Below are 15,469 nucleotides of genomic sequence, written 5' to 3' on the forward strand. Positions count from 1 at the left end.
TATACTATTATCTGACCCACCAAATTGATTCCGAATCTAATGCAATACTCCCAAAAATCACAAAGAGCAATATAGTATATACTGCCTGCCTGTTGGCATATTTTCTTTAACAAATTCAGGAATTTTTAGCTTACAAACAAACATGCTGGGTCTGTCTCCCTTTCATAATGAACATCTTGTACAGCTAATTAAACAAGCTGCCTTCTCTACTCTGAAAGGGCAAAATAATACCCAGTTTAATATTCAAAGTTATCAAATTATAAAACTACACTTGACATTCAGCATTTAGACCGAACATGTGTTCCTGTGACAACAGTATTATTTTATTCTTCCTCGTTCCATTTTGCTCTCGTGCTGTTAACTAAAAAACATCCTCATCAATTTCTGTACACAAAATCCCAACTGAGTTGTGCCAAAAATAATAAAACACTAATATTTACCATCTCTTTGCTTTTCAGGAGCACTATTACAAACAATGTACTGTAATTCTCATTCTGACATTTAACTAATGCAATTCTACCGCCAATAAATTCCAACCAGACATGATCTACGATCAGGGATTCAGCCCTGAGGTTGTAGATTAGGGACGAGTGAGTATATATCACTATCTGTGTCTGAATCTGTATCCATCCAACCATCTAAATGAGCTACATCTCTATCTTTACTCGAAGGATGCGGTGCCTAAACCAGATGTGGGTGTGGTTCACTGGAAATGGGTGTGGCTTACATCAGCACCACTTCATCATCGGATGGCTTACACATGGGTAGTCCGAAAAAACATGCATAAAGATAAGTCACAGGCAGTCCACCCCATGCTTTTCAATCACTCCTACAAAACGCCTGTCATCCTTAGTCATACCACACACAATCAGGGAGTCTGGCACAGACCGATAGATCAAAGCGGTGGCTTTCCTTGAATGTAATGGTCTTTGATGTTGACACTAAGCTGCTTTGCAGCCTCATTGAACCAGTGACACGTCTTTGTCATTTGCCTGCTTTCTATGCAAAGGATGTTGGCGGGGAATACTTGTGCAATACCTTGTTTCAGTGTGGATAATGCACACCTTTCACACATTTTCTTTGTGCACTTGATGACAATTGTGACTAATACCATTAAAAAAATAAAGAAATAATGAAATTACATATTCTACATTTAGGTAAATTATAGCCTATTATTTTCTTCTAAAGAAAAATAATAATAGATGGTCATTTGAGCTCGGAAAATCGATATATTGATATGAACATAGGTGGTTTCTCTTTGTTACATGTGATTGATGTACATACACTGGGCGTCAACATTCATTCACAGCTACAGAGCAGACCCTGGTGGCAGGACTGCATGAAGACATTTTAGTAAAAACTGCAAGAAGATTGATTTTGGTTAGCCAAATAAGTGAACAGAATCTCATAAACGATAAATTCTAAATTTGAATCGAGTTTGATTTACCTGCATGAGTAAAAAAGGGAAAATTCGCCACTAAAAAGGAAGGGTAAGTGGTCAAATCATGATTTTTTCTTTTAGTGTGGCTATAAAAATGTTCCATTTATTGCAATGTACTAAGTGCATATGCAAGTGTGATTCACCATACTAAAGGCATTATTTGAAATTGTCATTTTAATTCAAACCTTAATCTTACAAAACACACATAAAACCAGTATTTCTACAGATCACATAATGCATGGCACACTTCAAGATAAAAAACAAAGTAAATAAGAGCTATTTAGTTATACCAAGTAATGCATGTTGTGAATTAACAATGTCAAACATGCAGCTTTGGCAATCAATGGAATGTAAGCACTTGATCATATCAAATGATGGCAAAAAGACACTGTATGCTGTCATTACGTTGTGACGTAAAACTTGTGCTGTGTAAGACCTGACTTTTTTTCACAATCCAAGGCACTCCAAGCAATATGACTGACAAAGGTCCCTACTAACATGCTTTGATACTGGGCCACGGATACAGTGGAAGAGGATTTCATCCTACTTACACAATTACCCTCAACTTTACAAATCCAGCAATTGACAATGGATTTTTTTTAGTATAAATGCCCCTAAATCTAGCTGCTGTATGGCCATACTAGGGGAAAAAACATTTAAAAAATAAAATAAAATAAAATGAGCCATACCAAATTGCCAAAGAATATAAGCATGGAGTAACCATGACATGACAATGAATTGGCAAAGCGAAAAATAATAATAATGAATATACTTTTCTTCCTAATCTTAATTTGCATAGTCCAGGAAAAATTTGACCTTTGTATCACTGATTTTCGTGCTTATTTCCTGATATTGGAACATCCACTTGTAAATAGCCATAGGAAAAAAATACAACTAATAGTGTTGTCTATTCATATTGTGCAGAGTCTGAGCCCCAAATGTTTGTGTTTGTCATTTGTAACTCCATTCATTCATTCATTCATTCATCTTCTGTACAGCGCATCCTTTGCAGGGTTGCAGGGGGTGCCAGAGTCTATCCTAGCTGATTTCAGGCGAAAGGCACACCCTTGGAAGGGTTGCGGGGGCTCCCAGGGTCTATCCCAGCTAATTTCGGGCAATTAGCAAGAGACCAAGATTTATACATTCTACCGGTTTTATTACCCATAAAATTATATTTTGTTTTTGACAATATGACTTTAACAGTCCCTTTTGTATTTCAGAGTATGTTTGCCCCAAAAAAGTGTGATATATGTGAAGTCAGAACATTTTTTGCTTCTTTAAAAATTCCATTATGTACATAAATTACCTTCAGCCTTTTAGATGAGTAATCCAGCCATTATGCTGCATTCAACCTTTGAGAGAAGTACTCAAGAATGAGGCGAAGGTGACCTAGACGATCTTTTAGCGAGGAGAGGGAAAGGATTGTGGTTTGATAGGAAGGGTCTAACTGGAGGACTGAGAGGAGCCACCAGCACCAAGCTGGGCCATTTGATGACGCCTGGGAGAAAAATAATAATTAAAAAACTGTGCATAAACTGAAATGAAGAGAGAAATGCTCAAATATCAATAACTAATCATTGGGTCATAAACAAAACACTAAGCACTTACAATTATACCTCTAACGTTTTATTTTGGCAGTAGTAGCAAAATACTATGCTCAAGTTGAGACAATTACTGTCATAATTATTCATGGCCTGAGTTAAAGTCATATAATAAAATTCCTACTTCTTCCTGGGCATTCATATTGACTAATTTTAAGAAAAACATACTTCCATCATTGCAAGAAAGTCAAGATGTAAACAATTCTAATCTTATTTTAGAATTACAACCCTTTTGGTTAAATATAGAAATTAAAAAAAATGTAGTTTAACTTAGAAGATAATTAATAATTTTGAGGAGTTCATCTGTAATGGATTGATTGTATTTTACAGAGTGAATGTTAAATTCAAGTAATGTCAAATTGCCTTACCTGGATACTTTCCTCAATACTAGGCATGTTGCCATATTGCCTGTTTATCTGTTCTCTCATGCGGCTGCCAAGGCGCTGATACCAGTCCTGAGCTTGATGATAGACAAGGTCATGGAGACGCTGCAATAGTTCCAATTCACTTCCTTCAACCTGCAGGTAGAAGTCATTTAGTTAATCCAAAAAATAATCAACAGACCTAACACTCTTCCAACACTTCACACCTTGATATCTTCCAGATATTCAATATCAGCTGTGTGGTAACCATCCCTTAGACCTCTTTTTAAGACTCTGAACCTGTTCCTACCCACACTGTCCACATAAGACCGGCCATCTGGTAGCAACTCCAGGCTATGGATCTCTAGCATGCAGCCATAATCTGCAAATCTTTTTAAAAAAGTGAAGGAGAGACTGTGACTACACTAGAATAAAATTGCCGTTAAATGTTTAATATAAATAGTGTTGTGCAAACCCTTTGCCATGATCGTAGATGCACATGCCAAACTTCTTAGTTCCTGTCTCCATACAGCGACGCATCATCAGTCGGTATCGAGGTTCAAAGATGTGTAGGGGGCACGCAATACCGGGGTATGCCACAGTGCAGACAAAAATCGGGATGTCCTTTGTGAGGCTGTAGAAAGGTAGAGAGAACTGAATTTAACAACTGAATTTCTATCCAGAATCAATTTAAATTAATCTTGTATTTAATTGTACTTACTTTGAAAGTTCAGCCATTTCGGCATCATGGATTTCTTTCCTTTCAGCCAATTGTGCAGGGAAAAGGCTGTCCATGATATCCAGAACCATACCTGTGATGTTATACTTTCTATTTTTCAAGTACTGCAAATAAAAAAAGAGAAGACCCAAGAGTTAATTTGACCCAGTAAGTTGCACATTATTGTTCTTAAAGCATCCGGAATAGAAGTGAAATAAAATGTCAGGACACATGGAATACTATTGTTACCTCTTGCAGGGGCTGCTTACACAGTGGACAGCGGAGGTTGTGGTCTAGACTTCTTTCTATGCAGTTTTTACAGAAAGTGTGGCCACATGGAGTGGTAACTGGCTCATGAAACAACCTGTAAATGACAAAAAATCCTTCCAAATTAATGTATGTAGGGCGAAACTGCATAATCATCTACATGACAACTATGGGGAGAAAATGATCCTAACCTGATGCAGAGAGGGCATTCAAAGTCTGACACAGTGAGTACGTGAAGAGTCTTATCACCAGGACCTGAAATAACATCAGACTTGTCTAAATGTAATATGGCAACAAAACAAAAATTATGATATTTATACAGTTTATAATAATTATAAATATTTATTGTCATTTCAGAGCTGCCAAACATCATAAATCATATTTTGTAGTGGGTAAAGAGAAGTTCCAGATTGTGTGACACTTTTTGTTATCTTTAGTTAACTAGTTAACTTTCAAAATATTTGAATGTTTTGACAAGGTACAAAATGCAGAACATATTTAGAACAGGACGTTGCATTTCGATATTAATCATCATGGTAAGTTAAAATTGCAAGCCAAAAACAAAAACTTTAATTTTTTTCATGTATAAATGTCTGAAAGATAACTTTTTGTTTGCTTGTTTTTATTTTTTTATTTTCATAGTTTTGATATAAAATGCATATTTAGTAGTTTGGCAAAGACTGGCATAGTAAACTACAGAAGATTCATATTATTTGGCAACTCTGTTTGTCATTGTACTGCTGCCATTACCATCCTCCTTTCTTGTCATTGTCTCCTCATCATCTTCACTAGTGGGCAGGAAGGAGACAGCTTGGCAAAGGCTCAAGCAACACTCTGTGCTATTGTCGTGCTTCGGTTTCGAGCTCTAAAGAAACACAATTTGGAGATTTCAGAAGAACACCTCCTACTATGCAAACCTTCATCTACTCACCATGTCTGCAGCACGCAACTGGTATGCGTCTCTCATACTGTTGCTTACTACATTTCCATGTGGATGTTTGAGGTCATCAGGATGGGTTACAAGGGTGCCACTAAGACTTGTCATCGGGTAGGAAGCTTTCAAGTATTCACCTAACACCTGGATAATGCAAGCCGCTTCCTCGGGCACTGAGATTCCCTCTGCTTCTAGAATCTGCCAATTTAATCCATATACTATTAGAAATTAATAAATAACCTACTATTATTATAAAAATGTGATAAAAAGTCTTAAATATATAAATATATTTGAATATATGCACTGATTACACAATAAAAGGTGAGTAATAAACCTTCTTGATGTGATTCTTAGCAGGAACAAAGTCAGCTTGAAGTTTGAGGCAATGATGAAACTGGATGAGTGATTCAGTCTTCTGAGCCATTTCCAGCAGTATGTTCCCTTTACGAAAAAAGCCCTGTGTACATGGAAGATAATAATCAGTGGTGTACTGTATGACAGGTTTTCCCTCACTGCCAGTAGTTGATAACTGGTTTGGGATGTGGCCATAAGATAATTAAATATTATATACAACAGAAACCAAAGTGCGGATTACACCAATCATTTAACCACACTGCCAAGTGATTATAACATGATGTTCTCTAAGAATATTTTTGGCATGCCAGTAACACAAACAAATAATGGCCTGAGAAACTTAAAATTGAATATATAGTAAAGCTTGACCTTCAAACTAATGATGTACCATTGTGACACTTTTTAATCAAAACAGAGAAATAGCATATTTACAATAGCGGATTTTTAAAAATATATTTTTGCTGGTCACACACATGCCTTTGTATGAAAATGTTGTCTGATTATTTTCCCTAATGTATCTCACCTCAGTCCATAATGGCCTAAGAGAACAGAGGTAATCAAGGTCTGCCAGAGCATCAGAGAAATGTAGCAAGCCACAGTATGCTTCAGCTCTGTATAGCTTTAGACTGGGGTCTTCAGGAACTAAATATGAAAAAAGTGACAAAGAAAAATCACATATTAGAATGTGTATACTTGGAATCAACTGAAAAAAAAACACAATGAGGTTACTAATGCATTTTTGAACTTGTTTCCCAACATTTTTTCATATGAACACAATAATTCTGGTGTAACATGTTGATATAACAGGTTATCTTTATTGTACAAAAAAAATCAATCTCCTCTGATCCAAAACATTTTCAAAACAATAAAGGTTTATTTTATAAAGTGAAAATTCCAGACGACCTACACGAACATAATGAGTCTCATTGCAGATTATTATAGCTGTAACTTAAGGGCCACCATTCCAGTCATGTGGGTATTACTCAATGTTCTACAGAATGCTGACTGTTGTAGGACTGCCCATGCTTTAACATTTACATACCAGATAGCTTCCTTATGAAAGTAAATTCTGAATTACGAAAGCAAAAAAAAATGTATTACATATTAAACAGATTACATGATTCTACAGTGCCTGAACCAAGGGCCACATGTTTCGGATGACTAGTAGTCATTAACATGATTTACCTAGACTTATAAAACCTATTTAGGTGGCCCGTTGTGCAAGTGGTTAGTGCATCTGCCTCACAGCTCTCTGGGGTGCTGGGTTCAAATCCAGGTCACATCCACCTGTGTGGAGTTTGCATGTTCTCCCTGGGCCTGTGTGGGTTTCCTCCCACTTTCCAAAAACATGGATGGTAGTCTAATTGGACACTATAAATTGCCCCAAGGTATGGGTGTGAGTGTGCATGGCTGTCCATCTCCTTTTCCCCATGCGATCAGCTGGCCACCGGTTCAGGGTGTGCCCAGCCTCTGCTAGGATAGGCTACAGCACCCCCTGCAACCCTAATGAGGATAACGCAGTTCAGAAAATGAGATGAGAAGAGAAAACCTATTCACTTTGATTTGCTTTATACTTTGTGCTTTTTCTTTGTTGGTCTGCGGCTTTTGCGACTGTATAGTCTAACTTATAACTATGCCAATCATGTATCCGCATTCTCACCATCTTCTTACCTTGATGTATCCCATCGTTGGCAACAAGTAAAGCCTCCTGGTACTGTTTGGCTCGTAGCTTCTCCTCTAATTGCCACTTGATCTTTGCATCCTGGGGGCAGCACTTCTCAATGACACGGATGAGTAAAACATTGTTCTTTGCGTTCCTCATTTCCCTCTGTTTTAACCTCTCTTTGCAGATCGGACATTTAGAGGGGATGTAGGCTACTGCACATCTTCTGCAGAAGGTGTGACCACAAGGTATGGTCACCGGTTCCCAAATGGGAAAGAGGCAAAGTCGGCACTCCAGCAGCTCCATGGATGTGGTCTTCTTGCAGTATTCTGCGACTATTATTGCTCTTTGAAGAACACGTTTTGACACGAACCCATTCGTTCAACTTTGCTCAATTTAGCCACTGTTAACGCCCACTGTTCACATTGTCTTCGCTTATTCAACGCAGTTGTTTCGAACCGCCCCACCGACCGACATTAAATATAATATTAGAGTCTTTGGCAGCGGTGACGCGTATGCCTCTCCATTAGGTAAATACGAAACTGATTGAGTGCGTCGCTTCTCCCAAGATCCAAAACGTAGCCGTCACGTCCATGAACTCAGACGGAATATGTTGAAATTTCTTGTGGGTGCCTATAATCCCCTTTTGCTAGGAACTCCGTACACGGGCACCATTCCAGGTTACTGTGTTACACCATTACGTTACATAAATAAAAACCACGTGACAACAGCCAATGTGCTGATTGGCTAGGAAGCTCGCCGTCAGCCCTGTTGTGAAACCCAGAGCTTCTGAGTTTCATAACATAATTTATGGGATCATTTAGAAATAATCAGGGTTCAAAACGAATTCTATTACAACTGCATGCTTTTTTGTCAACTGCCTTTGAAAGCTAATCCATTTGCCACTCATCATGTTGTATGTACTACACAATAGAGGGGATTCTCAGATGGAGATTGAAGCCACATGAAAACCTGATTACCAAATAGGTTTGGCTGCACAATAACAGTCTGCTTTGAGTTTAAATAACGTATCTAAAGCAATTTCATGATTGGAAATATCAAAAACTTGTTTATGTCACGATTAGTAGGCTACATGTTTTGTTTTATTACATAATATTGGTAGATCATATTCCTTTTTATTTCAAACACAACTTTAATATTAAAATGAACAAAAAAGTATCCATCAAATCAGCTTTTTATTTTTATGGCAGAAAAAAAACAACACTATTTCCATTAATTAGACCCAAAGGGGTTTAAATGCATGCTTGTTTACCTCATTAAGGTGTGGAAAGGTTCATTGTAGTAACCAAGTTGCAAAAAACAAAGTCATTTGGGATCCCCAATCTAGCAACCCACCTAATTAGTTTAGGAGATTCTGTGGACTCTCACATTTCTTATTTTTTAAAATGCATCCTGCAGTAACTGTTTTCAACTGTATATCTTTGATGTGAAGCATCCACACTCCCACAAAAAGCCCCGTAATGGCAAATTTGAGAGCAGTAGAATCATTCTAACAATAGCTAGACTTTTCCATTGCTTGTGAGAGAACTATTTGCAGACCAAAAGATGCCCCTAGCCTTCCCAAAGCAAACATATTGCATGTGACATTGACATTTCAGAAACAAATGTTCTCTTGGCTGGAAATATCTTTATTAGATGACAAAAAAGGAAAGTTAACTACCCAATTCTTGTTACTTTCAATTTAATGCTCTATAGATAAATGTCTTTCCTGAGGTAAAAAAAAAAAAAAAACTTTTAAATGAACTTAATCCAAACAAAAGCAGTATCTTTACACAAAAAAATTAAAGCATCTGCGGTAATCCATAGGTAGTAAGCAGATACTAGGCAATTTTGTCAATGATACTGCACATGGCAGCATCTTTGTCCCACATTTTGTCCTTTTTAATTGTAGCTGTGCTCTTGTTCTGTGGACCTGTCGCCATACAGCTTGCTCCTGCTTCCTCTACATCCATAGGTTCCGATTTCAGCCGGGGTGCCTGCCCAGAAGAGCCCACACAGCTCCCTGTGACTACAGTTCTTGATTCCTCACTAGCAGTATCAGGACCCTCTATTTGTGGCAAGTCATCAGGCAGGGATGCAAGACACCCCTGGATCATTTCAACTACTCGTTCTAAGTGCTTTTGGAACCTTTCTGCTGTATCTAGTCTCTGTCGTTTCTGAACCTCCATCATCACTCGCAAAGTCTCCCGAGCTTGATGTGGCCGATATTCATTTATCAGATGGTGCATGTGAACAAACAGAAGTTTCAAGTCCTCTAGCTTTTCTTCTCGCTTTATACTGCCAGGACTCTTGATGAGGATGTCTAAAAGATCCAGAAAATTCACTAGGATAGACATGTTCAGTTTCTTGAGCTCACGTTTGTGATCAAACTGCACAGGATGGAGTCTCTCAATGCCTTGGGTCTCCAGGGGTCGGATGATTAGGTCATCACATTGAAAATGATTACCAAACATCATGTAGCTGTCCCTGATGGGTGGTGGTGGTTTGGGAGCAAAACCATGGCTGATATTTTCATCTGTATACTCTTTGATATACTGCATAGGTGGAGGAGGCAGGGCGCTAACCTGCTGTGGTTCACCCATGATGGTGGTCTGAAAAATTAAGAACACACAATTAGTAAAAATATGAATAATTAAATATGTAATGCGTATATCAAAGTTGCAAGAAATTTATCGTTTATTCAATCTACTTAGCAACCGGACCTAGATAACCACTATAATATTTGAAGGTACCCGGCAAAGAAAACGCACTTAGCTTTAGCAGCTAGAAAAAGCATCGACTTCAATATCATACTTTGACCGTAAAATTCATGGAAAAGATCATGCAATAAGAATGGTTGGTCAGTGATAATTACCTTAAAGTGGCCCTTTAGAAGCCGATAAATGTGACGGTATAATTAAATGATGAATATGATTATAGTTTGACAGTACGGATACCATGTACCTTCCTTAAGATACCGCGGACATGGGCACCGAGTGTATACTGATCCCATTGGTTTAAACATGCTCGTGACGCGGTTCGTCGTTTGGATTGGTCAAAATTGTACGTCCCAATTGATATCATATATAAGCCTAGATGTATGATACGCGCTGAAAGACACCAAATCACTTTTTCTTTTTGTCGCCATCTAGTGGAAAATCTTTTGGTTGTCATAGCTCAGTGGCTGCAATCATGTAAGCACAGTCATTCTAAACATTATTGTATGCAAATGTTACAAAATTGTCCTCGTGCAAATTCATTTGATGAATATTCATTCGTCCACCAGTTTACAATTTCAATGGGTCCAAAACTCACAAATTTTCCACACAGCAGCCACAAAACAGGGGACTGAGTGGGAGTGAATGTGGGTTATTTTCTTAGTGAGACTTCACATAGGACCCTTTGAAAATTCCTTATAAACTGCATTCAGTAAAAGTGCATCTGAATGTACTATGGTATGTTTGCATGCAATTGAAGCTCCTGTGGATAAGCAAAAAGGGCTAACCTCTCCCTAAAAGTTATGTTATTGTGACTGTTAAATACAATTACAGTGAAAATGGTGTATTTAAGTAAATTCTAAGACTTTCTATATATTTCTTTTTTACTGTGTTTACTCAGTTACCAATTTATGAGCTCAGGATGTGGTTGAATAAGTTCAACAACCGGAAACTTCCTGGTGTATTTTTTTTGTTACAGTCTCACTCCATGTGTCTATGAGTGTTAATGTTACTATGTCTTCTACAGTAATTCTGGATGGAATAATGATAAAAAGGTCTCAGCAAAAGAAAAGAATATCTCCGTGCAACTACAAGGAGAGATTTTTTGCATTGGACACAAGGGAATTGAAGTATTTTAAGTGTCGTCCTGGAGTAAGTAATCATTCAGACTATCCCTATTCATATTTCTAGGATGAATAGAGCAAATATTTTATTATTTTAATGAATTTCCTTCTTCTCTCTTTAACCAGAGAAAGCCAATACTCAAGGGTTGCATAAAACTGGACAGCATTAAGTGTGTAGAGATGTGCTTTACTCATCTCCCCATTCCATGTGACTTCAAATACCCCTTCCAGGTAAGTTTCACTTTCTCAAAACTTCAAAATATCACTTAAATCTGCAAAATAATCTTGAAATGAACCACTTTATTCTCTAACCAAACATCTACAGGTCTTTCATGGCAAGCATTTACTTTACATTTTTGCCCCAGACAAAGATTGTCGTCTGAGATGGGTGCATGCTCTTAAAGAAGGTGAACATGGTCTTATACAATACAGATCTGCTCTATACACTTTTTAAAATCGACCTTGTAATTCATGCAGAGACAAAGAATAACAATTTGGTTGAAAAATACCACCCACAACTCTGGATGAATGGAAAATGGAGATGTTGCAAACACTCAGAGAAACTGGCAAAGGGTTGTGTTGCATATGATCCTGTTGATTGTGGTTTGTATGACACTTTTATCAACCAATACTAAATTTAAGGCTTAATATACCATCTATACTTATACTTATACTTCATATTTCATAAATATATACATTGAGGTTTAAAGAATACAATTAATGCAAAGTTGGGTCAATGCATTTGCCTCATTGTTTTAGTGATTAAACATTTCCTACTAGTGATTGAAAATGTAACTATATGGATTAAAATTGGGTAAAATACCCTTCACATGACTATACAGCAAGTAAATATTGTATATATTGTGTTTTTGCTTTTTCCATAGGTTCTAAAAAACCACTACCCGCTATCCCAGATTTAGAGGTAATATTCTTTTTAATCAAAGTAAATGCAGTTAGAATTATAACAAATGCATGTCGTAATTTATTTCATTAGATTGAAAGTTTAAGTGATGGAGTGCATCGGATAGCTATTGCATTGCAGAATTACACTCCATCTGGAAATAGAGAGCTGGCACTTCGGAAAGACAAGGAGTACACCCTGACAGACAGTTCCCACCCTGACTGGTGTTATGTTCGAGATGAAAGGGGGTGGGCAATTATGTCTGTAGTATTTGTTTGTTTCAAATGATTTCAGCTATTAAAAGAATATTCTTATCATCACAGCAACACGGGGTTTGTGCCCAGGATACTCTCATCAGAAATATCAGGGAAGAACTTTGAGAGATTTGAGTAAGTTAGCATTATATCCTATAAATGAGTCAAATTTGATTGAGCATATCAATTGTTTTATGTATTGCATATTACTATGTTAATGGATTTAATTTTTCCATATGAAAACTTTTTCCACTTTCAAAGATGGTACAGCAAGAACATTTCCAGAGGGGAAGCAGAGAATGTGTTATTCAAGGAGGTAAATTATCATTCATTTCTTTTGAAATCTTTTGAAATGAAAACTAGCGACTCTGCCAACAAAATGTTGGGTAGACACTTCCTCATTGGTATTTTATGTGACAAATACACTTCAATTACACATACAATAGTTATGTTTTTGTGTGTGTTGCAAACATTAAGGGAAAGGAGGGTGCATTTGTAGTCCGAAATTCAAGACAAACAGGAGTCTACACAGTCTCAGTCTTCACTAAAGCATCTGGGTAATTTCACTGTTTGTGTAACTGTAGAATCATTTTCACAACATTACTACACTAAAATATTGTACTGCTAAATTCAATAAATAGGTCCACTGGGGCGAAACAACCGTGTGTAAAACATTACCAAATCAGGCGAACAGAATCAGAAGAGTCTTCATTTTACTTGGCAGAGAAGTATCTTTTCCCCACTATTCCTGAACTGATTTATTACCACCAACACAATGCTGCAGGTATTAGTTTTTTTACCTGTTAAGCAGAATACAGAATGCTGTTTACTCTATATATATTCTGACTAAAATCTATTTCCATGCTTGTATATTACCTGTCAGGTCTGATAACACGTCTCAGATACCCTGTCACTCAAAAAGGTTGCTGTTCCCAAATAATTGCTCATGGATTCAAAGGTAATAATTATTTTTCTGTGGAGAATAATTATTTTCAGGGCAATTATTATCATGATCATCCATTTTATTTGAGCATGGATGTAGTATTACACTGGATAAACTTTAAAATTATTCATACAGTTGCCATTGAGTGGGGTGTTTTAGTTAATGTTGTGGCTTGTGTAAATATAAGCCGAACAGAACTATGGTCAATGCATGCCCCTGAATCTTGTCAAAGAGGTCATTGACAGTATAAAACTGCAGTATTTGCAAAGTGATGGGACTTCTTGTTTGTAAACAAATGTCACTTGTCCAATTCCTGGCTTAGTTTGTTGCAGTTGTCTCAATAAGGAAACCATTTCACAGTTCTGGCTAGGAAATATTAGATATAGTACTAAATAATTATAAATACAAATCATTAATACCTATCTCTCAACAGATGAGAGGGAGGTGGATCCTGATGAACTCACTTTTGGCCAAGAATTAGGCAGGGGACAGTTTGGGAGGGTGTTGTGGGGGGAATGGAGGGAGAAGAAAGTAGCATTGAAGTTGATTAAAGAAGACTGCATGTCAAATGAAGACTTGAAAGAAGAAGCAAACATCATGATGTAAGTAAACATCTTGATTTGTCATTTTAGGTTGCAATAAACTGAGGTTATTCGCAATTCTGTTATGTTTTAGAAAATTCAATCACTCAAAGCTTGTTCAGCTCTATGGCATATGCACCCGACGTTCTCCCATTTGTTTGGTTTTGGAGTTTATGGAGAACGGCTGTCTATCAGATTATCTGCGGGCAAAAATGGGGCGTTTATCCCAGGACACAATGTTGGGGATGTGTCTGGATGTCACTGAAGGGATGGCTTACTTGGAGACGTCTAACTTCATACACAGGGATCTGGTAAAAATAATCGAAAAGCATACAAAGGCATTTGTTTTTCAGTGGTTTGAATTGATGTCTCTCCACCATTTGTCTTTTCAATTATAGGCTGCCAGGAACTGCTTAGTTTCAAAGAACAATGTGATTAAATTGGCGGATTTTGGCATGACCAGGTACGGATACACACCAGCTCCGTTTTACAGCAACAGTGCATTCTTGTTACAGATTATTTCTAATTTGTGCCTTGTAGATATGTTCTCGATGATCAATACACAAGCTCCATGTGCTCCAAGTTTCCTATCAAGTGGTCGGCACCAGAAGTTGTCAAATACTGCAAATTCAGCAGTAAATCTGATGTCTGGTCATTTGGTATGATTCAGTTTCCCATTGTTTATTCCTTTTTTTGCTTATGCCCAAATATCCAATTTACATGACACTACTTTATCATCACCTACTCAGGAATATGTTTTTACCTATCCAGGTGTCCTCATGTGGGAAGTCTATACAGAAGGCCGGCTTCCTTATGAGAACCAGTCCAATGCACAGGTGGTAGAGTCTCTAAATGCTGGCATGAGACTGCTTAAGCCAAGATTGGCACCAGAGGCCGTTTATTTGCTGATGGACTGGTGCTGGAAAGAGGTGGGAAAATTCATTTCAATGAATAGTTTAAGAAAACACAAAAACAATGAGTCTTGTCTTGTCCGTTAACTCATGTTTTCATTCTCAGAGACCACTGGACCGCCCGTCCTTTACACTGTTGCTTCATGAGCTTTCTGCAATTACAGAATATTGAACAAAATATATGCTTGGTGCTGCAAAAAATAAAAATAAACTGGATTTATTTATTGTTCCAAGTTTGAGATTTATTTTCCTGTGTTCTGGGTTTGAATCTAGGTCGGTCCTACTGTGTGTAGTTTGCATGTTCTCCCCGAGCCTATGTGGGTTTTCTCTGGGTACTCCGGTTTCCTCCCACATTTCAAAAATTTGCATGGGAGGCTGATAGGACACTATAAATTGCCCCTCGGTATGAGTGTGAATTGTTGTCTATCCCCTCGTGCCCTGGGATCGGGCGGCCAGCGGGGATATGCCCCAGCACTCCCGGGATCCTAGTGAGGATAAAGTAGTTCAGAAAATTAATGAATAGCTGAAGTTGTTTGGATTCGGTACATTTTGACTTTGTGTGCCTGTGGGCATGTGCAGTTATTTGAAAAGAACTAATAAATATGTATAGACATATTTATTGTATCTGTACATCATGTTGAAACATTGTAAAATGAACCAAGTGAGGATAAACGGTGCAAAATATTAATGGTTGTGGA

General features: G+C 37.5%; 3 protein-coding genes across 3 annotated transcripts; 1 reads left to right on the forward strand and 2 right to left on the reverse strand.

Moving 5' to 3' along the window:
- Positions 1-1,597: 1,597 nt before the first annotated feature.
- Positions 1,598-8,069, reverse strand: lonrf4 (LON peptidase N-terminal domain and ring finger 4). Its single transcript, XM_077733389.1, has 12 exons — positions 7,349-8,069; positions 6,201-6,319; positions 5,658-5,780; positions 5,321-5,521; positions 5,140-5,254; positions 4,581-4,644; positions 4,372-4,486; positions 4,126-4,247; positions 3,880-4,038; positions 3,632-3,794; positions 3,411-3,560; positions 1,598-2,939 (listed from the first exon to the last, which is right to left on the reverse strand). Exons 1-12 carry the CDS (start codon positions 7,644-7,646, stop codon positions 2,778-2,780), a joined length of 1,791 nt encoding a protein of 596 aa, XP_077589515.1. The 5' UTR covers positions 7,647-8,069; the 3' UTR covers positions 1,598-2,777.
- A 508-nt stretch (positions 8,070-8,577) lies between these two features.
- On the reverse strand, positions 8,578-10,370 carry med7 (mediator complex subunit 7). Its single transcript, XM_077732885.1, has 2 exons — positions 10,216-10,370; positions 8,578-9,952 (listed from the first exon to the last, which is right to left on the reverse strand). Exon 2 carries the CDS (start codon positions 9,941-9,943, stop codon positions 9,182-9,184), a length of 762 nt encoding a protein of 253 aa, XP_077589011.1. The 5' UTR covers positions 9,944-9,952; positions 10,216-10,370; the 3' UTR covers positions 8,578-9,181.
- Positions 10,371-11,046: 676 nt separating this feature from the next.
- itk (IL2 inducible T cell kinase) lies at positions 11,047-14,966 on the forward strand. Its single transcript, XM_077732884.1, has 17 exons — positions 11,047-11,209; positions 11,308-11,412; positions 11,507-11,588; positions 11,659-11,784; positions 12,066-12,103; positions 12,176-12,330; positions 12,406-12,471; positions 12,598-12,652; positions 12,814-12,893; positions 12,978-13,120; positions 13,220-13,294; positions 13,713-13,881; positions 13,955-14,171; positions 14,259-14,323; positions 14,401-14,519; positions 14,632-14,789; positions 14,878-14,966. Exons 1-17 carry the CDS (start codon positions 11,054-11,056, stop codon positions 14,941-14,943), a joined length of 1,875 nt encoding a protein of 624 aa, XP_077589010.1. The 5' UTR covers positions 11,047-11,053; the 3' UTR covers positions 14,944-14,966.
- Positions 14,967-15,469: the final 503 nt, after the last annotated feature.

The sequence above is a fragment of the Stigmatopora nigra genome, chromosome 14 (assembly GCF_051989575.1).
Source record: "Stigmatopora nigra isolate UIUO_SnigA chromosome 14, RoL_Snig_1.1, whole genome shotgun sequence".
Classification (NCBI taxonomy): domain Eukaryota; kingdom Metazoa; phylum Chordata; class Actinopteri; order Syngnathiformes; family Syngnathidae; genus Stigmatopora; species Stigmatopora nigra.